The sequence below is a fragment of the Bufo gargarizans genome, chromosome 2 (genome assembly GCF_014858855.1).
Source record: "Bufo gargarizans isolate SCDJY-AF-19 chromosome 2, ASM1485885v1, whole genome shotgun sequence".
In the NCBI taxonomy this organism is placed as follows: Eukaryota; Metazoa; Chordata; class Amphibia; order Anura; family Bufonidae; genus Bufo; species Bufo gargarizans.
This window is the reverse complement of record NC_058081.1, coordinates 534049123-534076155: the sequence shown is the minus strand read 5'-3', so window position 1 is coordinate 534076155 and position 27033 is coordinate 534049123. Positions and strand designations below refer to the sequence as shown.

At 43.0% G+C, this 27033-nt stretch overlaps 1 protein-coding gene across 3 annotated transcripts in view; it reads left to right on the top strand.

The window, feature by feature from the left end:
* Positions 1-27033, top strand: part of LOC122926623 (solute carrier organic anion transporter family member 1C1-like) — a 179348-nt gene that overhangs the window by 101165 nt on the left and 51150 nt on the right. For all 3 annotated transcript variants that reach the window (XM_044278056.1, XM_044278054.1, XM_044278055.1), the window contains exons 9-12: positions 6201-6416; positions 6763-6927; positions 14999-15194; positions 15279-15444. In XM_044278056.1, the coding sequence (XP_044133991.1) occupies positions 6201-6416; positions 6763-6927; positions 14999-15194; positions 15279-15444 (743 nt within the window). The remainder of the gene's footprint in view (positions 1-6200; positions 6417-6762; positions 6928-14998; positions 15195-15278; positions 15445-27033) is intronic.

Here is a 27033-nt window from a genome sequence, read left to right as displayed (position 1 = left end):
CGGGATGTTCGGCCGAACTTCTCGAACCCGAACATCCAGGTGTTCGCTCAACTCTACTTACCACCCAAATGAATTTTACCTCCTTTTCTTCTCACTAATGGAGCTTTCATTTGGTGGTATTTTATTGCTGCTGACATTTTTACTTTTTTTGTTATTAATCAAAATGTAACAATTTTTTTGCAAAAAAATGACATTTTTCACTTTCAGCTGTAAAATTTTGCAAAAAAAACGACATCCATATATAAATTTTTCGCCAAATTTATAGTTCTACATGTCTTTGATAAAAAAAAAATGTTTGGGCAAAAAAAAAATGGTTTGGGTAAAAGTTATAGCATTTACAAACTATGGTACAAAAATGTGAATTTCCGCTTTTTGAAACAGCTCTGACTTTCTGAGCACCTGTCATGATTCCTGAGGTTCTACAATGCCCAGGCAGTAGAAAACCCCCACAAATGACCCCATTTCGGAAAGTAGACACCCTAAGGTATTCGCTGATGGGCATAGTGAGTTCATAGAACTTTTTATTTTTTGTCACAAGTTAGCGGAAAATGATGATGATTTTATTTATTTATTTTTTTCTTACAAAGTCTCATATTCAATAAAATTGTGACAAAAAATAAAAAATTCTAGGAACTCGCCATGCCCCTCACGGAATACCTTGGGGTGTCTTCTTTCCAAAATGGGGTCACTTGTGGGGTAGTTATACTGCCCTGGCAATTTAGGGGCCCAAATGTGTGAGAAGAACTTTGCAATCAAAATGTGTAAAAAATGACCGGTGAAATCCAAAAGGTGCACTTTGGAATATGTGCCCCTTTGCCCACCTTGGCAGCAAAAAAGTGTCACACATCTGGTATTGCCGTACTCAGGAGAAGTTGGGGAATGTGTTTTGGGGTGTCATTTTACATATACCCATGCTGGGTGAGAAAAATATCTTGGTCAAATGCCAACTTTGTATAAAAAAATAGGAAAAGTTGTCTTTTGCCAAGATATTTCTCTCATCCAGCATGGGTATATGTAAAATGACACCACAAAACACATTCCCCAACTTCTCCTGAGTACGGCGATACCAGATGTGTCACACTTTTTTGCTGCCAAGGTGGGAAAAGGGGCACATATTCCAAAGTGCACCTTTCAGATTTTGCAGGCCATTTTTTACACATTTTGATTGCAAGGTACTTCTCACACATTTGGGCCCCTAAATTGCCAGGGCAGTATAACTACGCCACAAGTGACCCCATTTTGGAAAGAAGACACCCCAAGGTATTCCGTGAGGGGCATGGCGAGTTCCTAGAATTTTTTGTCACAAGTTAGCGGAAAATGATGATTTTTTTTTTTTCTCTTTTTTCCTTACAAAGTCTCATATTCCACTAACTTGCGACAAAAAATAAAAAATTCTAGGAACTCGCCGTGCCCCTCACGGAATACCTTGGGGTGTCTTCTTTCCAAAATGGGGTCACTTGTGGCGTAGTTATACTGCCCTGGCAATTTAGGGGCCCAAATGTGTAAGAAGTACCTTGCAATCAAAATGTGTAAAAAATGGCCTGCGAAATCCGAAAGGTGCCCCTTTGCCCACCTTGGCTGCAAAAAAGTGTCACACATGTGGTATCGCCGTACTCAGTAGAAGTTGGGTAAAGTGTTTTGGGGGGTCATTTTACATATACCCATGCTGGGTGAGAGAAATATCTTGGCAAAAGACAACTTTTCCCATTTTTTTATACAAAGTTGGCATTTGACCAAGATATTTTTCTCACCCAGCATGGGTATATGTAAAATGACACCCCAAAACACATTGCCCAACTTCTCCTGAGTACGGCGATACCACATGTGTGACACTTTTTTGCAGCCTAGATGCGCAAAGGGGCCCAAATTCCTTTTAGGAGGGCATTTTTAGACATTTGGATCCCAGACTTCTTCTCACACTTTCGGGCCCCTAAAAAGCCAGGGCAGTATAAATACCCCACATGTGACCCCACTTTGGAAAGAAGACACCCCAAGGTATTCAATGAGGGGCATGGCGAGTTCCTAGAATTTTTATTTTTTTTGCATAAGTTAGCGGATATTGATTTTTTTTTTTGTTTTTTTCTCACAAAGTCTCACTTTCCGCTAACTTAGGACAAAAATTTCAATCTTTCATGGACTCAATATGCCCCTCACGGAATACCTTGGGGTGTCTTCTTTCCGAAATGGGGTCACATGTGGGGTATTTATACTGCCCTGGCTTTTTAGGGGCCCTAAAGCGTGAGAAGAAGTCTGGAATATAAATGTCTAAAAATGTTTACGCATTTGGATTCCGTGAGGGGTATGGTGCGTCCATGTGAGATTTTATTTTTTGACACAAGTTAGTAGAATATGAGACTTAGGCCTAGTTCACACGAACGTATGGCTTTTATAGTTTTTTGCGGTCCGTTTTTCAAGGATCCGTTGTTCCGTTTTTGAGTTCCGTTGTGTTTCCGTTTCCGTTCCGTTGTTCCGTTCCGTTTTTCCGTATGCCATGTACAGTTTACAGTAATTACATAGGAAAAATTGGGCTGGCCATAACATTTTCAATAGATGGTTCAGAAAAAACGGAACGGAAACGGAAGACATACGGATGCATTTCCGTATGTGTTCCGTTTTTTTTGCGGATCCATTGACTTGAATGGAGCCACGACCCGTGATTTACGGCCAAATATAGGACAAGCTCTATCTTTCAACGGAACGGAAAAAACGGAAACGGAAGGCATACGGAACACATTCCGTTTTTTTTGCGGAACCATTGAAATGAATGGTTCCGTATACGGACCGTATACGGAACACAAAAAAACGGCCCGTACACCCGCAAAAAAAACGTTCGTGTGAACTAGGCCTTAGTAAGAAAAAACAAAAACAAACAAAAAATTTCCGCTAACTTGTGCCAAAAAAAATGTCTAAATGGAGCCTTACCGGGGGGGGGTGATCAATGACAGGGGGGTGATCAATGACAGGGGGGTGATCAATGACAGGGGGGTGATCACCCATATAGACTCCCTGATCACCCCCCTGTCATTGATCACCCCCCCTGTAAGGCTCCATTCAGACGTCCGCATGATTTTTTACGGATCCATGGATACATGGATCGGATCCACAAAACGCATGCGGACGTCTGAATGGAGCCTTACAGGGGGGTTATCAATGACAGGGGGTGATCAGGGTAATCAGGGTGATCACCCCCCTGTCACTGATCACCCCCCCTGTAAGGCTCCATTCAGACATCCGCATGATTTTTTACGGATCCATGGATACATGGATCGGATCCACAGAACGCATGCGGACGTCTGAATGGAGCCTTACAGGGGGGTTATCAATGACAGGGGGTGATCAGGGTAATCAGGGTGATCACCCCCCTGTCACTGATCACCCCCCCTGTAAGGCTACATTCAGACATCCGCATGATTTTTTACGGATCCATGGATACATGGATCGGATCCACAGAACGCATGCGGACATCTGAATGGAGCCTTACAGGGGGGTTATCAATGACAGGGGGTGATCAGGGTAATCAGGGTGATCACCCCCCTGTCACTGATCACCCCCCCTGTAAGGCTCCATTCAGACATCCGCATGATTTTTTACGGATCCATGGATACATGGATCGGATCCACAGAACGCATGCGGACGTCTGAATGGAGCCTTACAGGGGGGTTATCAATGACAGGGGGTGATCAGGGAGTGTATATGGGTGATCACCCGCCTGTCATTTATCACCCCCTGTAAGGCTCCATTCAGACGTCCGCATGTGTTTTGCGGATCCGATCCATGTATCCATGGATCCGTAAAAATCATGCGGACGTCTGAATGGAGCCTTACAGGGGAGTGATCAATGACAGGGGGGTGATCAATGACAGGGGGTGATCAGGGAGTGTATATGGGTGATCACCCGCCTGTCATTGATCACCCCCCTGTAAGGCTCCATTCAGACGTCCGTATGCTTTTTGCGGATCCGATCCATGTATCCGTGGATCCGTAAAAATTATACGGACGTCTGAACGGAGCCTGACAGGGGGGTGATCAATGACAGGGCGGTGATCAATGACAGGGGGGTGATCAGGGAGTTTATATGGGGTGATCAGCGGTTTATAAGGGGTTAATAAGTGACGGGGGGGGGGTGTAGTGTAGTGTGGTGTTTGGTGCTACTGTACTTACCTACCTGAGTCCTCTGGTGGTCGATCCTAACAAAAGGGACCACCAGAGGACCAGGTAGGAGGTATATTAGACGCGGTTATGAAAACAGCGTCTAATATACCTGTTAGGGGTTAAAAAATTCGGATCTCCAGCCTGCCAGCGAGCGATCGCCGCTGGCATGCTGGAGATCCACTCGCTTACCTTCCGTTCCTGTGAGCGTGCGCGCCTGTGCGCGCGCGTTCACAGGAAATCTCGGCTCTCGCGGGAGGACGCGTATATGCGTCCACCCAGAAGAGCAGGACCGCCGGCAGGACGCAATCCTGCGTACGGCGGTCCTAAGGTGGTTAAACTCCACTTAATCAGAAGCCACTTGGTACAGCAAGCCTCAGGAAGAGCACTGCCCACTGCTCGGGTGGGAGACTCGTCCTTTCCACCACCCTTTCAAATACGGACAGGTATGCCTCAACATTGTCCTCAGGTCTCCCTTACAGCTTTCCGGGCTTTTACACTTCCGCTTTGACTGGGAAGGCTCACACCCTCCTGGGATTTGACGGCCTCGGTCAATACAGACATCTGTCGTATAAGGAGCTGATTTGTCTCTTGCTCAGCTTGTATAGCCTCAATATGGTCTTTCTGCTGTTGAGCAGTAGACTGTTGCTGCAGCAAATTAGCAGCAAATTAGCCTGCACCAAATTCTTTACTAGATCCTCCATGTTTGGAAGTTAACACTGTAATCTGGCTGCTGTTTTTACCCAGGACATTCACCTACAACTGCCTGTGGCTATTATTTCTAGGAGCGTTCTGCCCGCATTCTCTATTAATTGTGGTGGTTTTAATTCAGTCACTGTTCACACACACAGGCGTCAATTTAGTCTTCACCACAGGCAGAGTTAATTCCAGCAAACACATATTGATAACATAAAGTTCCACACTCTGGGTTCAGTCCAAGCAAGGTAACAAAACAGTAGAATCTCACCACTCTTTGGGATCTTTCTGAGACCAACTTCAAGCCCAGCTTGTTGAGCTTTCAGATAGCCAATTCACACTTGATCTCCCTAGCTGAGATCTCCCCAGCCTCTTTAACCACACCTTTAGGAAAAAAAAACAGTCTTAGCATGCTGGGAGTTGTAGTTTTGCAACAGCTGGAGAGCCGCAGGTTGGCCATCCCTGGTCTATATAATTATTTTCTAATAATATGTAGTTGCATCTCAAAAATGTAATTTTCAGATGGGTTAATAAAAGAAAACCCCACAAAGCATTACACAATATGTGGTCAACTGTTCAATCACACTGCAGGATTTTGTCATTTATATGATTATGGTTATACCAAATTTAAATAGTTTTAGCATGTTTTCTACTTTTACATCATAAAATGACTTTTTCTTCAATTAAAAATCATTTATAATTTTTTGTTACCATAGCCTAAGAATTTTTTTACTCTTTTGTTGACAATGTTTGTTTCTGTGGGACAGACTGGCTTTTACTGGCACCATTTTGGCATACCTATGACATTTTGGGCAGTAAGTTTTATTTGTACCAATTTGGGGTACATATGTCTTCTTCATAACATTGTATTCCACATTTTGGGAGGCAAGGTGGTAAAATAATAGCAATTCTGTCAAGAGTTCTTTTATTTTTTGGGGGTTTCAGCACAGGTAAATAATATTACTTTATTCTGAAGGTTGATAAAATTATGACAAAATTTTATTTACATAAAAAATGATGTTTTATTGCTTTTACTCCTGGCATTATCTGCAAAGTGGCATCTAAATGTCACAGCTGACACCTGTTGTAGATGGCGCAGGAAGGGCTCACAATTCCGCAAAATCCACTTAACTGTACATCCAGATGCAGGAAATCACTCACGATATGGATGTCTTTTTGCAGGAAGGGGTTACTGCATATGATCTGTATTACTATAGTTAGGAAAAACTCAACAAATATACTTCATACCTGACAAAGTATATTATCAACAGTCCTAAAGAATTTATAAGGAACAGGCAGTTCAAGCTTTAATGAAATTACACACTTTACAACCTTAATATGTCTTTCTCTTGTAGAAACTGTGACTATTACACCACAAGACATACGTTGGGTTGGGGCCTGGTGGATCGGGTTCCTACTGGCTGCAGCCCTTATGCTAATTTCAGGAATCCCTTTCTGCTTCATACCTAAGAGTATTCCAAAAGAAAACACACAGCCCTCCCTCGAGGGACAGAAGATTAAAGAAAGCGAGACATCACACCCTAAGCGTGATGATAAAGCCACAGTAAAAGGTGAGATTGTAAGGGCCGTGTGGGTGAATGACAGGAGTGCAGTTAAGTACTTGATAGTTTTGTGCTTTTTCGTGTAGTTGATTGCCTCCACTGATATATTGTATAGCACTGTATAGTAGCTGATGATCCACAGGTCGGAGATCAGTGCTTCAGAGCTACACCGCCTGATGTTCCCAGAACTGTTATATTAAAATAATGTATCAGTCCATAATGGCAGCAAAACGTACAAGGGGCTGACGGGGAGAAAAGTGCCATGTTATGAAATAATAGTAATATCATATGAAAGGGGAAAATGGTAGCCCTGATAAATATTCCTGATGACTGCTGACTCTCCTCTCCCCCACAGGCTTCTTCCTCTCCCTGAGGGATCTGGCTTGTAATCCCCTTTACCTTGTGGTAATAATAACCACTCTCATTCAAATGAACAGTTTTACTGGATTCGTAACTTTTATACCCAAGTACGCGGAGCAACAGTATGGCCAGTCCATCTCCACGGCCAACTTTATCACCGGTAAGTCATCATCTCAAATTTCATGGCCTTTTATAAAGCTTAGCTCATTATAGCATAGGATAACGCAACTATTTCAGGACAGGGAAAAACTGGCCACACACATGACTAGAGGTATTATAGATTACTTGGACCATGCTGTGTGCAAACCAAAAAAGGCCTGAACGTCCAGGCAATTTTTGGTGATTTTGTACATGTGGTGGTTTAGTGACCCTAACTTTATTTATTTGACTACCAGAATAAGTTTGCTGATGTTTTTTGCTTTAGACTTAGAACTTTCTATTAGCATGTTTTTTAGAGATTTTATTTCTTTTTTTAGGTTCAATTTGGGGAAACTGCTAATTCTTATTAAAAAGTCATTTTCTTAATTTTAGCTTTTTATTTCTTAAATATTAAAACTGACAAAAATTTATTATTGCAATGGGTTAGCTATTTTGTGATGATCATTTTGATATATGACGACATGTATAGGTTGACTATGGTGGCGGTTTCTGTTAGCGCCGGCATTTAACCTTTTTTTTACATTTTTTTATTTGAATTTTTGGTAATTTTTTTTTAACTTACATTTTAATTTATCTTTGGCACATAATATGTCCCAGAGGTCATTAAAATACCTTTTTACTTGCACTGTTTCCACTGTAACTGGGGCCTCCACAGGAGCCATTTACAGTATATACGTGCTATCTGCATGGGATATGTGCAGATACGACGTATGTAGTCAGTGGGCAGTTGTATTATGACAAATGTATTAAGATGCATGATCCTCTAAATTAATTGGTTGGATCTCTCTTCAGCAGATGTTCTGCTAAGACAGGTGTGTGAAATGCCAGTTTTTTGTATATGACCCCCAACATATGAAAAACTTATCAAATATCAGATATATAACTGCAATGAGAATGCCTGTCACATGGATGGTCATCTGTGCCAGCTCCTAAACAGATCTGTTCAGGTACTTCCTCCAGGTTCATTCTGAACTTGTTCCACGGGACTGCTCCAGCAGAAACACCACAGCAATTAACATACTGCTTGATTGAACAGAAGTTGTCATATCTCTTATGGGCCCCATAATCACTTCAGTAGGTGCCATCCATGACCTCCTCTCTGCCCCAATGAGCAGGTATGACCCCTTCTACCTGCGAGTACAACCACTAAATGCATACTATTCATGTGAGCAAGTCCCTATCTGAGATTACGTGTGAGAATGTATCGAGAAAGCAGGTCAGAGATATAAAGGAGGGAACAGGTTGTGGATGGCCTTATATGCAATTGTAAGTATTTTAAACTGAATTCGCTGTGCAATGGGGAGCCAGTGAAGGGACTGGCAGAGGGGGGATACAGAGGTGAAAAGAGGGGAGAGGTGGATTAACCGGGCAGCAGAGTTGAGAATTGATTGAAGGGGAGCCAGAGTGCTGGAAGGGAGGCCACACAGGAGGATGTTACAGTGGTCCAGGCAGGAGATGATGAGAGCAAGGATTAGTATTTTAGTTGACTCAGGGGTGAGGAAGGCGTGAATACGAGAGATGTTCTTAAGTTGAAAATGGCAGGTGGAGGTGAGGGTTTGGATGTGTGGCTTAAAGGACTGGGCAGAATCCAATGTTATCCCCATGCAGTGGATCTGCAAGACTGGCGAAAGAGTTGTGCTCTTAACTGTAATGGACAGGTTCAGGTAGGGAAGCTGAGCAACATGGAGGAAAGACAATTAATTCAGTTTTCTCCATGTTGAGTTTTAGGAAGCAGGAGCAGAAGAATGAAGATATTGTTGACAGACACGCTGGGATTCTGGATAGCAGAGAAGTGACATCTGGGCCAGAGAGGCAGATTTGAGTGTCGTCAGCGTAGAGGTGGTATTAAAAGCCATGGGACTTTATCAGCTGTCCCAGGCAGAATGTATAAATTGAGAAAAGTAGGGGACCCAGGACAGAGCCTTGAGGTACACAAACAGAGAGGGAGCTTGGCGAGGAGGTAGTGTATGAATGGGAAACGCTGAAGGTGAAGTACGAGGAAATCCAGGAGAGGGCTAGGTCTTTGATGCCGAGGGAAGAAAGGATTTGTAAGAGGAGAGAGTGGTCAACAGTGTCAAAGGTAGAGGAAAGGTCAAGGAGGAGCACAGAGAAGTGACGTTTAGCTTTTGCAGCTAGCAGATCGTTGGAGACTTTGGTTAGTGCAGTTTCAGTGCAGTAATTGGGTCTGAAGCCGGATTGCAGCTAATCAAAAAGTGAGTGTCATGAGAGGTGAGAGGACAATTCGAGATGGACATGTTGTTCTAGGAGTTTGGATGCAAATGGGAGCAGTGAAATGGGACTACAACTGGATAAAGAGGATGGGTCTAGAGAAGGCTTCTTGAATATGGGTGTGATGGTTGCATGTTTAAAAAAGGAAGGTAAGACGCCAGTGGTTAGCAAAAGGTTGAAGAGGTGGGTTAGAGCAGGGATAACTATAGTGGTGAGGTTAGGGATGAGGTGTGATAGGATTGGGACAAGGGCACAGGCTTTGAGGTGTGATTTGGAGGCTAATGTGGAAAGCTTTTCTACTGTGACAGTGATAAATTGGATTATGTGGAAAAGCATTGGGAGTAAAATTCTCCAACTGAGATGAGGGGTGTGGGAGGCGACATCAATGCAGCATACACCTTTCTCCTAAAGAAACGGAGCTGCTTGCCATTGGATACACCTTTGTGCACAGTAAATGTAAAACTGACCAAAAATCCACACATGGCAAGCTCCAGGGCTAAAAGAAATATAAAAGAAAGAATAAGAAAACAATAATGCAGAAAACACATTCCATATACACTCCAAAAAAACAGAACAAATGCACATAAGACTGGAACCTATCAGACTACAAATACCTGTCAAACCAAACTTTATACAGCCTTCACCAACCTTTCCCTGTTGCCACTCCAATTCCAAACGAATGCAAAGCAAAGTCACTCTTCTGTAAGCCACACTTTTTCAATTCCCTCCAGAAAACAGCCACAAATTGAAAATAGTAAGGCCCCTTTCACACAGGCGAGTGAGGTAAACGCATTGCACCCGCTCTGAATCCGGACCCATTCATTTCTATGGGGCTGTGCAGATGAGCGGTGATTTTCACGCATCACTTGTGCGTTGCGTGAAAATCACAGCATGCTCCTCTTTGTGCGTTTTCCACGCAACGGAGGCCCCATAGAAGTGAATGGGGCTGCGTGAAAATCGCAAGCAAGTGCAGATGCGGTGCGATTTTCACGCACGGTTGCTAGGAGACGAGCACAGCAAAGATGAAGACAGAAGAGAACCCGGGCTGCGCGAGCAAGTGGATTAAGAGTTAAATGATTATTATTATTTTTTTTTAACCCCTCCAACCCTATTGTACTATGCATTCTGTATTAAGAATGCTATTATTTTCCCTTATAACCATATTATAAGGGAAAATAATAAAATCTACACAACACCTAACCCAAACCCGAACTTCTGTGAAGAAGTTCGGGTTTGGGTACCAAACATGCCGATTTTTCTCACGCGCATGCAAAACGCATTACAATGTTTTGCACTCGCGTGGAAAAAAAATCGCGCATTTTCCCGTGACGCACCCGCATCTTATCCGGGCCAAAAACATGATGCCCGTGTGAAAGAGACCTAAGGGACTCTACCATCTAAATGAACCAATAAGGAGCCACCTAAAGCCCTATGCCAAGCTGCTGAACATTTTTACAACAGCCTCAATGTCACCACAAAAGTGTGAACATGCACTGTTCCACCATTCTGGCTTTATGGCAGAGTGGCCAGAAAGAAGCCTCTTCTCAGGTTCTTTCACACCTGCGTTCGGTGCACATCCGTCTTGCTTCTGCACAGACGGATCCGCACCGAATATGCAAACGCTTGTATCCGTTCAGAACGGATCAGTTTGCATTATTCTTTAAAAAAAATAGTCTAAGTCAAAACAGATCCGTCCTGACTTACATTGAAAGTTAATTGGGGACGAATCAGTTTTTAATTGCACCATACTGTGTCACATCCGTTTGACTTACATCCGTTTGGCTCCTCATCGTCAGGCGGACACCAAAACGCTGCAAGCAGCATTTTGGTTTTCCCCTTTAGAGCGGAATGGAGGCAGAACGGAGCCAAACTGATGCATTCTGAATGGATCCTTATCCATTCAGAATGCATTGGGGCTGAACTGATGCGTTTTGGGCCGCTTGTGAGAGCCCTGAAACGGATCTCACAAGGGGACCAGAAACGCCAGTGTGAAAGTAACCTATAAGACACGTGAAAGTTTGCAAAAAAGCCTCTAAAGGACTCTCAGACTTTGAGAAACACGATTCTCCTGTCTGATGAAACCAAGACTAAACTTTTTGGCCTCAATTGTAAGCATTACATTTGGAAGACACACTGCCCAGTACCATCCAGAAAAGTTATATTTCCAGACAAGTTGTCCACTCGTCCGCTTTACCTGTAGTGGATAAACAAACAAAATGGAGAAGGCTCTGTACCCCAGCCATAGCCAGTAGGGATGATCGAATCAACATCGGATGAAACATCCAAAGTTGATTCGCATAAAACTTCGTTCTAATACTGTATGGAGTGGTACCTTGGAACCAAACCAGAGTTCAGGAAATGTTTTTTTACAGTACAAATTAATTTATGAAGTTATTGTGCGAAGTCTCACGAGACTTCGCAAAGCGATAACTTCGGCTCATCTGAGTCAATGCATCCTAATACTGTACAGAGCTCCTGCTTCGTACAGGATTAGAGCAAAGTTTTATGCGAATCGATTTCAGATGTTTCATCCGAAGTCAATTCGCTCCTCCCGAATAACCAGTGCCACCCAACAGGAAAAAACGCATCCCACTGGCATGTTCTGACAGCAAATTTCAGCTTGCCTAACAGTGATAAGGCATAGACAGACATGGTCTTTGCCATAGACAGCAGCAGCGGACAGGAAGAGAGAAGAGAGACAGCACGTGCGCACCGTGTGCGCCGTCTACTCATACAGCTGATTGGCAGGAGTGTCGGACCCCCGCCAATCTGATATTGATGACCTATCCTGTGGAAAGGTCATCAATAGCAAAAGCCCAGACAACCCTTTTAAAGCTGCAGCAACCCCCCCCCCCCCCCCCAAAAAAAAAAACGCTTTCACTATTCCCCTCTAATTTATCAACTGGTAAAGTGTATCACTGTATCACTTTAGTCTTGTTGGGGGTCAAAGGGATCTCAAATTGACAGGCCACATGTTCTACCATATGCAGCAACAGTCAACGAGCAGTAGTCTTAAAGGACAGATGCAAAGAAAGTCATGTAGCACTGACTGCAAACTATACTCCTTCCTAAAAACCCTCACTTGAATGGGTCTGCAAATCCGGAGATGCAGAATGGTGCGGAACGGAAGCACTGAACGGAACCCTACAGAGAGCTTCCGTGGCTTCCGTGGGGTTTCGTCCCGTACTTCCGTTCCGCAAAAAGATAGAACATATCCTATCTTTTTGCGAAACGGACGGATCGCGGACCCATTAAAGTCAATGGTTCCGCGATCCACTGCGGCAGCGACACGGTCAGTGATCGTGCATTGCGGCCGGCAATTTACGCAGCACGGCAACGGGGCGAACATGTACGGCCAGCCTTAGTACCAGCTGTGTCCAGTCATTACTGCTTCAGTGCAACTCAGGCTTCATGCACACAAGTATGGCCATATTTCGGTCTGCAAAATACGGATATCTTCCATCAATAGAAATGACTATTCTCATCTGCAATGGAGAAAAGAATAGGATACATTCTAGAATCTGTGGAAAGGTCACACTGAACCCAAAAAAATGCCATTTATACAAGGCCCCACAGAAATGAATGGGTTGGTGTGCTAGTCACCGTTTGGTTGCATTACCATCGCGGACAGAAAAACACTGCAAGCAGTGTTTTTTTGTCCAGCATCAGATGCGGAGCAAGAAGTCAATGGTGCCGGATCCATCATGGCTATTTTAGAGAAAATACAACCGGATCTGTTCAGAACGGATGCAGCCGGTTGTATGATCATGACAAAAGCGTTTTTGCAGATTCATGATGGATCCGCAAAAAACACAGATGTGAAAGTTGCCCTAGCTTTTCCTTTTCAAATGTTATATGCTACACAGGGGTGCACCTAGCCTTTCTGCTGCCTGAGGCGAAAACTGACACTGCGCCCCTCCCTCCCCAATGCCAATTTCTTAAAGGGAACCTGTCATCAACTTTATGCCAACCTCACTGAGGGCAGGATAAAATAGTGACAGAAATGCTGATCTCAGTGGTGTGTCACTCATCAGCTAATAGTAAGAGGTTGCTGAGAACCAGCATCACAATCATTGCAGCTCAGGCCTTGAAAAGAGTCAAATCTACCTGAGAAGAGTCCTGGTTATTCATAATCTCCTGCTCTCCCCGCCGATCTGCTAATGATTGGCAGTTCTCTCCTAGAGGGAAAGGGAGAAAACAAGGTAGAAGACTGTCAATCAGCAGCAGGTGGGCAGGAAAGCAGGACTTCATGAATAACCAGGACTCTTCTCAGGTGGCCGTGACTCTTTTCCAGGCCCAGTCTGCAATGCTTGTGATGTTGGTTCTCGGCAACCACTTACTTTTAACTCCCTGGTCTCTACTTTATTCTGCCGTTAGTATGGGCAGCATAAAGGTGATGACAGGTTCCCTTTAAGCTAACCCCTTCCCTTCAGCCCATGGCCCTTCGGTTGCCCATCTCTTGCGCCTACCTGGTTCTGCCTGAGGCGATTGCCTTACCTGGCCTCATTGGTGGTGCACCCCTGACGCTACAGATGTGACAAAACACAAGTGAAAAATTGATAAATAATAGGCAAAGTGACAGTTCAAGATTTAGTTTTCATCCCTGAAGGCGCTTTCAGTGCCAAAATTAAAATGAAAATAAAAAGCACCACCTACTGTTGATTTTGTTTTCATTTCACTTATTGCCTTTTCATTTTCAGGCTGTGCAATATTTCAATAATTGTTAATTAAACATAGGCGGGGCTAAAACAGCAGCATGGCAAACATTTTGTTAGAAACGAGATAATGAGGTTGGCAAATTGCTGAGATAAAGATTATATATTATTTAAATGTGAAGTGCTATTAGACAGACTTGGTGAGATCAGAGCTTTCATCAACATGGAGGTGGATACTGTTGTGCACCAGAATTCACTAGTAGCGGTCCTCGGCTCACTGTGCGAGGCAGTCTGCTGTAACCCAGCGCCCTGCCCCCACTCCAGTGCCGCTAAGGTCTACTTTAGTAATTCTGCAACCGACTTTGCTATTTATTACCTAGACATGCAGAGAGGTGTCATTTTGCAGGTTATTCCGTTTTCATTTTGGCACTTAAAAGGGCATTCAGGGCTGAAAACAATGGGGTAATTTATCAAACTGGTATAAAGTAGAACTGGCTTAGTTGCCCTTAGCAACCAATCAGATTCCACCTTTCATTTTTGAAACGTCCTTTGGAAAATGAAAGGTGGAATTTGATTGGTTGCTATGGGCAACTAAGCCAGTTCTACACCAGTTTCATAAATGACCCCATAAATCTTAAACTGTCACTTTGCCTTTTATTTATCCATTTTGCCACATCTGTAGCATATCAGTTGAAAAAGAAAAGCTAAATGTATATTGCATTTTTATTTTAATTTTGAAATTTATTATCCAGTTCATGAAGAAATTGCAAAACCAAAGTAAAGTTTGAGTTTTCTTTTCTCTTTTAGGTTTTATAAAATTTTAGATTTGTTCATTTAAACACCTGTACGGTAATGAAAATGATAGGACAAATCTTTTTTTATTTAATTTTAATATTTGTCACAAATTGCCCATGCTTAAGTTAAAAAATAAATTGCATATTAAATGATTTCATATTTTTAATTTTGTCATGATGTTTTCACATATATGGGAAAAAAAATATTTCACAAAGATATTAGCATTTTCATTTTATTTTTGGCTGGATTTGCCTCCCATGCAAGGAAAATATTGGCTACAAAAAGAATGATTCCATTCACATTAATCTCCAAAATGGTTAGGAATTGTAATTTAAAATCTGTTAGAAAGTTGTGGAACTTACAGAAGTCAGATTGACCTTTTTCCTTGTGCAGGGGCTACCACTGTGCCGGCAGGGGCTCTCGGAATGTTGCTGAGTGGTGTGCTGATGATGAAGTACAAGTACGGATTGCTGTCAGCCTCTAAGTTGGTCTTCATTACCAATCTTGTGTCCTACATTTTATTTTTCGCCGTTTTCTTTATTGGCTGTGAGAACCCTGAAGTGGCGGGGATGACTGTGTCTTACAACGGGTAGGTTCCAGGGTTATTATAAAGATGGGTTGGGGAGCACATAATGAGGGGCTGCTGAGCTCTGACATCTTTATTGTATCTTAGGAACAAACTGGACACATTAGGAGGCAACCAGCTCTTCTCCAACTGTAACAGCAACTGTAGCTGCTCGACCACAAAATGGGATCCAGTGTGCGGAGTGAATAATATCACCTATATGTCAGCATGTCTGGCCGGCTGCAAATCATCCACAGGATCTGGAAAGAGCATAGTGAGTGATAAAAAATTATAGCAATAATCAGTACAGCATGTATTATAATCTGTGCTCAGGTATCTAATTATCAGTGTCATGTATACAAAGCACTGTAATGTATACAATGAGTGTATAATAATCAGTGTGATGTGTGTAATAACCAATGTGCATAATAATCAAGGTGATATGTATCAGGTGCCTAACATCAAAAGTCTGGTTCCCAAATTTTTGAACAACTTTCCCCCACAAACCCCCTTTCCACAACTAGTCAAAACTGCCCACGCTCGGCATACAACCGCCCATCATGTAGAAAATATGACAATAAAACACTTACTATTGCTGGAGAGGAGAAGGAGTTGAGAGTTTACCTTGCAGGATACCACCTAGGCCCTCTGGCTCCTTCACAGTAATTCTTCCCCCTTCAAAGTAATGATGTCCCCTTAATGCCCCATTCACAACAGAATGCTCCCGTAGTGCCCCCACACAGTATGATGCTCCCTTAGTGTCCCTAATGGTAATGCTCCCTTAGTATAACAAACTCCAGCCTAGTGGATATAATTAAATATAGTGGGTTGAAAGAAATAATCGCAGGTCCAGCTAAAGTGTAACCCTTAATAGTAAATAATCTTTATTAATTCATATAACGCACTTTAAGTCCTATCATGTCCATGTACAAGAAGTCCACCCATATACTGAGAGGAGGAGGTTTAATGACCCTAGTAATGATACTACATCTAGGCCCTGTGCCCAGGGGCGACTCCTGGTGGTGGAGACCCCCCGTCCTCGAACCTCACTAACAACTCCTAGTTCACCCTAAGGTAGGCGGGCTGGTAACGGCCGTATGGGTGGACTCAGTTGGGCATGGACCGAACAGGATTTCCCTAAATGCACAGTGTATACTGCCCTATCGGTAGGGATACCAAAAGGTACACGATGCAAATGACTACAAAACACAACAAAAATCGACACCTAAGAGGATACCTAGTGAAGGCACAGACGTGTCTGTGGGGTTTTAAGCACAGACACGTCTGTGCCTTCACTAGGTATCCTCTTAGGTGTCGATTTTTGTTGTGTTTTGTAGTCATTTGCATCGTGTACCTTTTGGTATCCCTACCGATAGGGCAGTATACACTGTGCACTTAGGGAAATCCTGTTCGGTCCATGCCCAACTGAGTCCACCCATACGGCCGTTACCAGCCCGCCTACCTTAGGGTGAACTAGGAGTTGTTAGTGAGGTTCGAGGACGGGGGGTCTCCACCACCAGGAGTCGCCCCTGGGCACAGGGCCTAGATGTAGTATCATTACTAGGGTCATTAAACCTCCTCCTCTCAGTATATGGGTGGACTTCTTGTACATGGACATGATAGGACTTAAAGTGCGTTATATGAATTAATAAAGATTATTTACTATTAATGCTCCCTTAGTGCCTCACACAGTAGTTGTACCACCACACAGTAGAATGCCCTCTTAGTGCCCAAACAGCAGAATGCCACCATAGTGACCCCACACAGTAGTTATGTCCCTTTGCCCCCCCCCCTCGTTACAGAAGTGCTGTCTCCTAAGTGCCCTGTTACAGTACTGCTGGCTTCTTAGTGCCCCCTTTACAGTAGTGTTGACCACTTAGTGCCCCCCTTACAGTAGTGTTGACTCCTTAGTGCCCCCTTACCATAGTGCTGCTCTTGCAGTGTTAATAAAACAAAAAAATACTCACCTATCCCCGTTCCTCCAATGAATGGAGCACATCATGTTGTCCCCAGCATGCAGTGACATCACACTGGCTGAGCTGAGTATGGGAGCGCATAGACTAGGGGAATGATCTCACACTGCATCGTCTCTACTGCTGGGGAGAGAACACGCCAAGGAATGAGGCCCGGGCCATAATGGATGACAAACACATCAGCCAGATCCGGGCCCAAGTCCGGTTGTTGTATCTGTCAATCATTACAGGATTCGCCAGTCAGTACACACACAGTAATCTTTACTGCTAATGTGGGCCCCTAAGCCGCTGCGTTGGTAGTTCTGCCCCTCAATGGCAGATTATAATAGGGCCATTTTGGGCAGCCACCCAAGGCCACTGCAACATTGATAAATCTATATTTATTACACTGAAGGAAAAAGAAGCTAGAAGATATCAGAAGTGGCAACAAGGCAGTTATCACAGAGACAAGGTAGGGAGTGTGGTTAGAAGGGTACAGTCTGCACAGGCACTGACTGGCAGCAGCAACAGTCATTGTGATAGCACAGGTGCTCACTGGATGGCTGTACTCGGACCAATTGCAGTTCTGGTCTCATTGGGCTGTCCCTGGTGGTAAATGAGAGAAGAAGTATGATTGGCTGCCAGCTGGTGACATTTTGAAAGTAGTGAGCTGTAAAGCATGAGTGCTAGAGGGAAGGCAGTACAAAAACTAAAGGAAGGAATGGAGTTCCAGTCTAAACATTCATTCATACCAGAGAAAGTCCTACTGGGCCATTGTGCTGGTACAGTATGTGATCTGTCTGACACTATTTTGTAGGTTTATTCACTTACAAAATGTCTGCCTGTTTAAACTGTATGTTTTACGCAGGTAAGTTGTCCACCAACAAAAGATGGTCCCATCCGTTCAAACATATGGGCAAGCATTTATAATAAGGCCTCTTTCACACGAATGTCGCGTGTGAGGGCCAGACAAGATGCGGGTGCGTTGCGGGAAAATGCGTGATTTTTCCGCGCGAGTGCAAAGCGTTTTATGATGGACCATGTGGTGATGGACCATGTAATGGACAATGTGATGATCGCAGTGACATAATCAAAGGTCCTTTAGCCAGGTCCTGAAAAAAGTTGAAAGAAGAGGAGATCCGCTACACGATCAAGTGGATGGGGTGAGTTACATTTGTTTATTATTTTTAACCCCTCAATGGACATTTTACTAATCATTCTGTATTAAGAATTCTATTATCTTCCCTCATAACCATGTTACAGTCAGGTCCATAAATATTAGGACAGCAACACAATTCTAAAATGTTTGGCTCTATACACAACCACAATGGACGGAGACGAACAAGATGTGCTTTAACTGCAGACTGTCAGCTTTAATTTGTGGGTATTTACATCCAAATCAGGTAAACGGTGTAGGAGGAATTACAACAGTTTGCGTATGTGCCTCCCACTTGTTAAGGCACAAAAAGTAATGGGACAATTGGCTTCTCAGCTGTTCCATGGCCAGGTGTGTGTTATTCCCTCATTATCCCAATTATAATGAGCAGATAAAAGGTCTAGAGTTAATTTCAAGTGTGCTATTTGCATTTAGAATCTGTTGCTGTCAACTCTCAAGATGAGATTCAAAGAGCTGTCACTATCAGTGAAGCAAGCCATCATTAGGCTGAAAAAACAAAACAAACCCATCTGTCACGACTGTGACTGATCCAGACAGGTCTGGGAGGAGAAGGTCTCAGCGACTTGCTACTCGCGATAGCTTGTGAGTTTGCTCCGTGGTTCAGGGTATGTCATCCGGGTTTTGCCTTGTGAACCTTTTTGTCCTGACTGGGAGTTTGTAGGCATCCTTCTCAGGTGAGTCCTGTCTGCCACTCCCAGCTACTATATTAGTTTCAGTTTCACTTGCAGTCATTGCCAGATATAGTCTTTACTTCCAGTGCTATTCTGACCTTTGGAGGAGATCGTTTGACGGTATTGCTGTGGAGCTCTGGTCGGGCGTGGACTGTCGTTGTTGGGATCACCTTCTCTGCTCGTGACTGGATAAGTCTATGTTATAGATTGTTTGTTTGTTTGTTGCTGTCTTCCCCTGTTGTTCTCCTAGACGTGAGTGATGGTGACTAGTGCTCCCATCTGCCTTTCCCCAGTCTAGTCTTGTTAGGGTGACTGAGGGTTTAGGCATCCTGCTCGCCGCACGGGTTCACACCCCATCTAGGGTATCAGGACAGACAGGTGCCAGCTTAGGGTTAGTCAGGGGTGACCATTCTATTTCCCATCCGTAGATAAGGGTCCCCCTTCCCCTCCGTCTGGTGCGACACGACTGCTGCTGGGATAGCGGTCGTGACACCATCAGAGAGATAGCAAAAACATTAGGCGTGGCCAAAACAACTGTTTTGAACATTCTTAAAAAGAAGGAACGCACCGGTGAGCTCAGCAACACCAAAAGACCCAGATGACCACGGAAAACAACTGTGGTGGGTGACCAAAGAATTCTTTCGCTGGTGAAGAAAACACCCTTCACAACAGTTGGCCAGATCAAGAACACTCTCCAGGAGGTAGGTGTATGTGTGTCGAAGTCAACAATCAAGAGAAGACTTCACCAGAGTGAATACAGAGGGTTCACCACAAGATGTGAACTATTGGTGAGCCTCAAAAACAGGAAGGCCAGATTAGAGTTTGCCAAATGACATCTAAAAAAGCCTTCACAGTTCTGAAACAACATTCTATGGACAGATGAGACCAAGATCAACTTGTACCAGAGTGATGAGAAGAGAAGAGTATGGAGAAGGAAAGGAACTGCTCATGATCCTAAGCATACCACCTCATCAGTAAAGCATGGTGGCGGTAGTGTCATGGCGTGGGCATGTATGGCTGCCAATGGAACTGGTTCTCCTGTATTTATTGATGTGACTGCTGACAAAAGCAGCAGGATGAATTCTGAAGTGTTTTGGGCAATATTATCTGCTCATATTTAGTCAAATGCTTCAGAGCTCATTGGACGGCGCTTCACAGTGCAGATGGAGAATGACCCAAAGCATAATGCAAAAGCAACCAAAGAGTTTTTTAAGGGAAAGAAGATGAATTTTATGCAATGGCCAAGTCAATCACCTGACCTGAATCCGATTGAGCATGCATTTCAATTGCTGACAAAACTGAAGGGAAAATGCCCCAAGAACAAGCAGGAACTGAAGACAGTTGCAGTAGAGGCCTGGCAGAGCATCACCAGGGATGAAACCCAGCGTCTGGTGATGTCTATGCGTTCCAGACTTCAGGCTGTAATTGACTGCAAAGGATTTGCAACCAAGTATTAAAAAGTGAAAGTTTGATTTTTTTTTTTTTTTTTTTCATATAAATCCCTTTAATCTGACAACTTCTTGTCCAGAAATTCTGATAATTCAGTACTAGTATCCAACACAGATTTGCGTAATATTCTTCTATTTCAAGAATGTGAAATCAGACAACTCAATAAGAACCAGTTAGGAGACTCTGATTTACTTTCACAAAATCCTATGTAAAATAAAAAATGACATAATACATTCTGGCTCAATTCCATAATAAATGGAAATGTCATTCAATCACATTGTTTTTGACTTGGCACACATGAGCACAGATGCATTGAGCAACCAATTTATAGCTTGTAGACATCTCCACCTTTGCTGAGGTATACCTCTCTAGGGTAAGGCCTAATGTTCTGGAGGTGCTGTAGCTGGGTGCATAATGCACACTCTCTGTATGTGGCTGGCCAGATAATTTACCTTTATTTTTTTTAAATTGATTATCTTTATTAATTAATATATCAAAACACTACAAATAGAAAAAAGGATGCAATTCCCCCCCAACCCCAATTCCCTAACCCCTCCCCTCCTACCTGTGGTGCGTCAAAAAAAAAAAAAATCACAACTAGTCAGGTCCTCCAACCACCCCATATCTTAGTCCACTTCTCCTCAGCTTCCCTCTGTTTATACATGATTTTCTCATAATTTTTTACCTTATCAATTAGATTTATCCATGTATTTATATCTGGAGTATATCGAGCAAACCAGGTCCGACTGACCAGCACTCTGGCCAACATCAGTATCCTACTCAGGAGGATCTTTTGATACTTATGATTATTTAGTTTGGAAAGATCATTAAGCACAAATACTTGTAGTTCAAAAGGGATTCGAATTTTTAGTTTATACATAATACAATTATTTATAGTATTCCAATGGTTAAAGCATTTGGTGAGGTTTCCGGTCTTCTTATAAACTGGGCCAAGACCAGTTTGATGCCAATAGACCCCCTGCCACAGAAAGAGGTTCTTGTGACACAGTTGGACATTGTTGACACCTTCCAATACTTGGGTTTGACTATATCACCCCGGGTTGAAAATTTTGTACAACTTAACTTGATTCCCATAATGGTAAGGAGTAGAGTTAAAATAGGGATCTGGTTGAGACTTCCCCTATCCAGAGCTGACCGAGTTTCACTGGTAAAAATGGTGATATTACCACAATTTCTTTATGTGCTCAGGAATACACCTATTTGGATTCAAGATAAGTATTTTAAACTCATGGAAAGAATAATTAAGGATTTAATATGGGGAAGAAAGCGAGTTCGAATAAAGTTGGATTATTTGTATAAATCAGTGGAGTGCGGGGGCCTAAATCTCCCTTACTTCAAAGGGTATTTTATTGCAGCTCAGTTATTGAGGTGCTATGAATCAGAGACCAGCGCACTGCTGGGGAAGTTGGTATCCAGTCACGCTCATAATAATATTTTTACCCTGTTGGAATCTGGGTTATTGAAGAGCTATGAGCGAGGCTATAGAGAGACTATAAAACTACTCCTGAAAGCGTGGGCCACAACTAGGACATGGTTGAAGGTTAAGGGTTCACTTACATTTACGCCCCTTTGGCATAATGTGTACTTACAAAGGCTTGATGATATTGCAGCCGACACTTTTTGGCAGAAGAATAAAATTCTGTACATTTCACAGGTAGTTAAGGATAGAGATATTAAACCATTTATAGAGATGACACATAATATCGAAAACCTTTCATGGTTTAGGTATCTTCAATTGCGCTCAGTACTATCCAGTCTGGACGATAAACTGGTGTTGGATATAGATAATTCATCCTTTTTGAATGATTGGGTAGGGGGTACATTGTCTAGAATAAAGATTTCAAATATATATAAGTTACTACTTAAGGCACGGTTTAGTGATACACAGTCACCAGGACAAAGAACGTGGGAGGTGGATTGTCCGAATTTACAATTAGAAGGGTGGGAGAATATTTTTGGGAACTTAGGCTCACTATCCCAGAACTTTAACCATGTTTTAGTACAATTCTATATTTGCCATAGATTATATATCACTCCTTTATGGATGAATAAATGTGGATTAAGAGACACGTCTAACTGCCCTAAATGCGACACTGCAGGAGCGGATTTTCTTCACATGATATGGACTTGTCCAGAACTCATAAAATATTGGAATACTATTTTTTTTTTAAATTGATTATCTAACGGAGAGGAGTTGTCATTAGGGATAACTTCCCCCATTATACCGTCTTCCTCTTCGGGGTATCTGGAGGCTTTTTGTGGTTCTATTTCAGTCACCTCTGAGTCGTCGTTTTTTTTTGTGACAAGTTCCTTTTGTCCGCCCCTCGTATTAACCCTCGGAGACCTCAGGAACTGGTCTATTTTTGTTGTTTCAAAAGTTTTGGACCCCAATTTCTGACTTGAGAGGTCAGCCGAGCGCCTACTAGCTTTTGGAGCCATACCCTGTTCCTGTATTCTTTTTCTTTTTTTTTTTCTTTTCTTTTTTTTTTTCTCCTTTCCTTTTCTTTTCCCTTCTTTTTCTTCTCCTCCTTTTCCTCCCTTTTTTTTTTTTTTGTTTTTTCCCGCCTCTTTCTCTCCTTTTATATTTGTATCTCTTCTTTTTCTTTTTTTTTTTTCCTCTCCTTTTCTTCTTTGTTCTCCTCTTCTTTTCCTTTCCCTTTTTTACTCCTTCTCCCTCTTTCCCCCCTTACTTTTTTTTTTTTTTGTCCCTTTTTTTTTTTTTTTTTTTTCTCTTCTTTATACTCTTTCTCCCCTTTTTTCTCTCTTTTTCCACTTTCCGCCTTATACTTTATAGTTTACGCCTTTTATATTTGTAGCCACCAAATGTGTTTTAAGATGGTAAAGTAGTTTTAGTTAATAAGTATCATCCAAGGGAGAGGACATATGGGAGACAAAAGAGGGGTTTTTGTCTCCCATATAAAGTTTGATTTATGAGTATTATTCTGTCCCATTACTTTTGGCCCCTTAACAAGTGGGAGGCACATATGCAAACTATTGTAATTCCTACACCGTTCACCTGATTTGGATGTAAATACCCTCAAATTAAAAGCTGACAGTCTGCAGTTAAAGCACATCTTGTTCGTTTCATTTTAAATCCATTGTGGTGGTGTATAGAGCCAAAAATGTTAGAATTGTGTCTATGTCCCAATATTTATGGACCTGGCTGTATAAGGGAAAATAATAAAGATCGGGTCCCCATCCCGATCGTCTCCTAGCAACCATGGGTGAAAATTGCACCGCATCCACACTTGCTTGTGGATGCTTGCGATTTTCACGCAGCCCCATTTACTTCTATGAGGCCTGCGTTGCGTGAAAAACCCACAATATAGAGCTTGCTGCGATTTTCACGCAATGCACAAGTGATGAGTGAAAATCACTACTCATGTGCACAGCCCCATAGAAATGAATCGGTCCGGATTCAGTGCGGGTGCAATGCGTTCACCTCACGTCCGGTGAAAGGGGCCTAACCGTTTAAAGTTTTTTGCCAGTACTTTTATATTGATGGCCTGTCTTCAAGGAGTGTCATCCCCTGACAATCAGCTGTTCAGGAGTAGCTCTGGGTTGAAAATATGTGGCAGAACTACAAAGCTATGTCCATTGTCTAGTGGCCAAAGCTTGTTACTAGAGATGAGCGAGTCACCAAATTTTTAGGAAAAATTTCCTTTGATACAAATTTATTTGTGGCGAATTATGTTAATATACCGCTATTTCCTAGCTGCAGAGAGCCTTTATAGTGGTGTAGAACACTGTGCCTTGCAGTAACACGCATAGGGAGTCTGCTGTGGTAGTGAAATAATACTGCCAGTATGACATGCAGTTGACAGGCGTCACTCTCCACTGCATCACTGCATACTTCACCTATTTGGGCAGTCACGGGGCCAATACTGACCAAATAAATGAAGTATCAACTCAGCCTTACAGGTAGCTGTTAGCGTCAAAAAGAAGCGCACTCCTTTTACACCGTCGTCAGCTTATTCCACATAGATGTCTATAGAAGACTGTTCTATTAAACGCGCATACAAGTAGAGCCCCCTCAGAGAGGGTGTCAACAGTAAGTCTGTGTTGACGTCACTGATTAATTTTCCCCATTCTCTGATCCGTCAGAACAATAACCCACAAAAAACGGATCCTGTCTGTGGAGCATACGCCTTCACTCGGTTAGCATTTGCTCAATAATCCATCAGTATTGCTAATGCCAAAAAAAACAGGAGTGGATCTAAAACAGAGATGACACGTGAATGGAATATTTGCACGTCTTCTGTGTTTTGTACCCACTCCTGCTTTTGGCTACCAAATCACAAGCCAATTCTGATGGGACCATACATGCCTTACAGCTGCTACACAGACAGAATCCATTGTGTGTCTAAGTATTCCTTCCTTCTGACAGATCAGAAGAAAAGTCAAATAAATGATGTCAGCCAGGCCGAAAGCCAAAATAGTGGACCAGTCATGAAGTGGGGAGGGTGGGAACAGCACGAAAAGTTCACAGAGTGGACCTATGACATAGTGGTGAGGTGGAGGCAGCATGAGGAGACCACATAATGGCACAATGACAGAGTCTGGAGGTGGCAGCAGCAGCATCAGGAGGAGGCCACAGAGTCTGGAGTTGTCAGCAGCATGAGGAAGCCACAGAATTACACAATGACAGCAGGTGGAGGTGGCAATGGCATGAGTAAGCCACAGAGTAGCACAATGACAGAGCCTGGAGTGGCTGCAGCAGAAGCATCAGGAGGAGGCCACAGAGTGGCATAATGACAGTCTGGAGGTGGCAGCAGCATGAGTCGGCCACAGAGTGGCACAATGACAGAGTCTGGAGGTGGCAGCAGCATCAGGAGGAGGCCACAGAGTGGCACAATGACAGATTCTGGAGGTGGCAGCAGCAGCATGAGGAGGAGGCCACAGAGTGGAACAATGACAGATTCTGGAGGTGGCAGCAGCAGCATCAGGAGGAAGCCACAGAGTGGCACAATGACAGAGTCTGGAGGTGGCATCAGCATGAGGAATAAGGAAGCCACAGAGTGGCACAATGACAGAGTCTGGAGGTGGCATCAGCATGAGGAAGAAGGAAGCCAAAGAGTGGCATAATGTCAGAGTCTGGCGGTGGCAGCAGCATGAGGAAGCCACACAGTGGCACAATGACAGAGGCTGGAGGTGGCAGCAGCAGCATCAGGAGGAGGCCACAGAGTGGCACAATGACTGAGTCTGTAGGTGGCAGCAGCATGAGGAAGCCACAGAATGGCACAATGACAGAGTCTGGAGGTGGCAGCAGCATGAGTAGGCCAGAGAGTGGCACAATGACAGAGTCTGGAGGTGACAGCAGCACGAGTAGGCCACAGAGTGGCACAATGACAGAGTGTTGATCGACCAAGATACTTCTGGGGTAACCTGCCTGACATGAACAGGCCTCTAGTAGCTACAGACAATGAGAAGACAAAGCGTCAAGATAGCTTTGAGCCCAGAAGAGTCACGAAGTTTATCAAGATACGTCACTAAAGATTTTACTGCATATAACTGCAGCGCTGACCACTGAATTAATTTTGTTATTCGACCAAAATACTTCAATAAAGATTTTACCAAATTACTGCAGCGCTGAACACCCAAATAAGTCAATAAAGATTTTACCACATATAACTACAGCGCTAAACGCTGAATAAAATTAGTTTTTACACCGAAATACGTCACTAAAGATTTTACCACATATTACTGCAGGGCTGAACACTGAATAAAATTAGTTTTTCCACCGAAAAACCTAAATAAAGATTTTACCGCTAATAACTGCAGCGCTGAACGCTGAATACCATTTGTCTTTCCACCGAAATAAGTCAATAAAGATTTCACCACATATTACTGCAGTGCTAAACGCTGACTAAAATTTGTTTTTCCCCCGAAATACGTCAATAAAGATTTTACCGCATATAACTACAAATCGGAACGCTGAATAAAATTAGTTTTTCCACTGAAATAAGTCACAAAAGATTTTACCACATATTACTACAGCGCTGAACGCTAAATACAGTTTGTTTTTCCACCGAAAGAAGTCACAAAAGATTTTACCGCATACTACTGCAGCGCTGAAAGCTGAATAAAATTAGTTTTTCCACCGAAAAACGACAATAAAGATTTTACCACATATAACAGAGCACGGAGATGGAGAGGGTCTTCGGATTTCCCTCGCTCTATACGGACATCTCAGAAATGAACCGCTGCTCCCGACAGCAGCTCCTGGGAAGGTCATGGAGCGTCCTGGTCTTCTGGCATCTATTCGCCCCGCTGAAGGATTATTTTGAAAGTGTGTAGAAGCCACATGGGGTCCCCACGCTGCAGATTTATCATGGAGACATCATGGAGATACCGCATATAACTAAAGAGCTGAACACTGATTAAAATTTGTTTTTCGACCGCAATACGTCAATAAAGATTTTACCACATAACTGCAGCGCTGAACTCTGAATAAATTTAGTTTTTCAACCGAAATATGTTACTAAAGGTTTTTCCACATATACCTGCAACAGTGAACGCTGAATATATTTTGTTTTTGTACCGAAATACGTCACTAAAGGTTTTACCACATATAACTGCAGCGCTGAACCAAT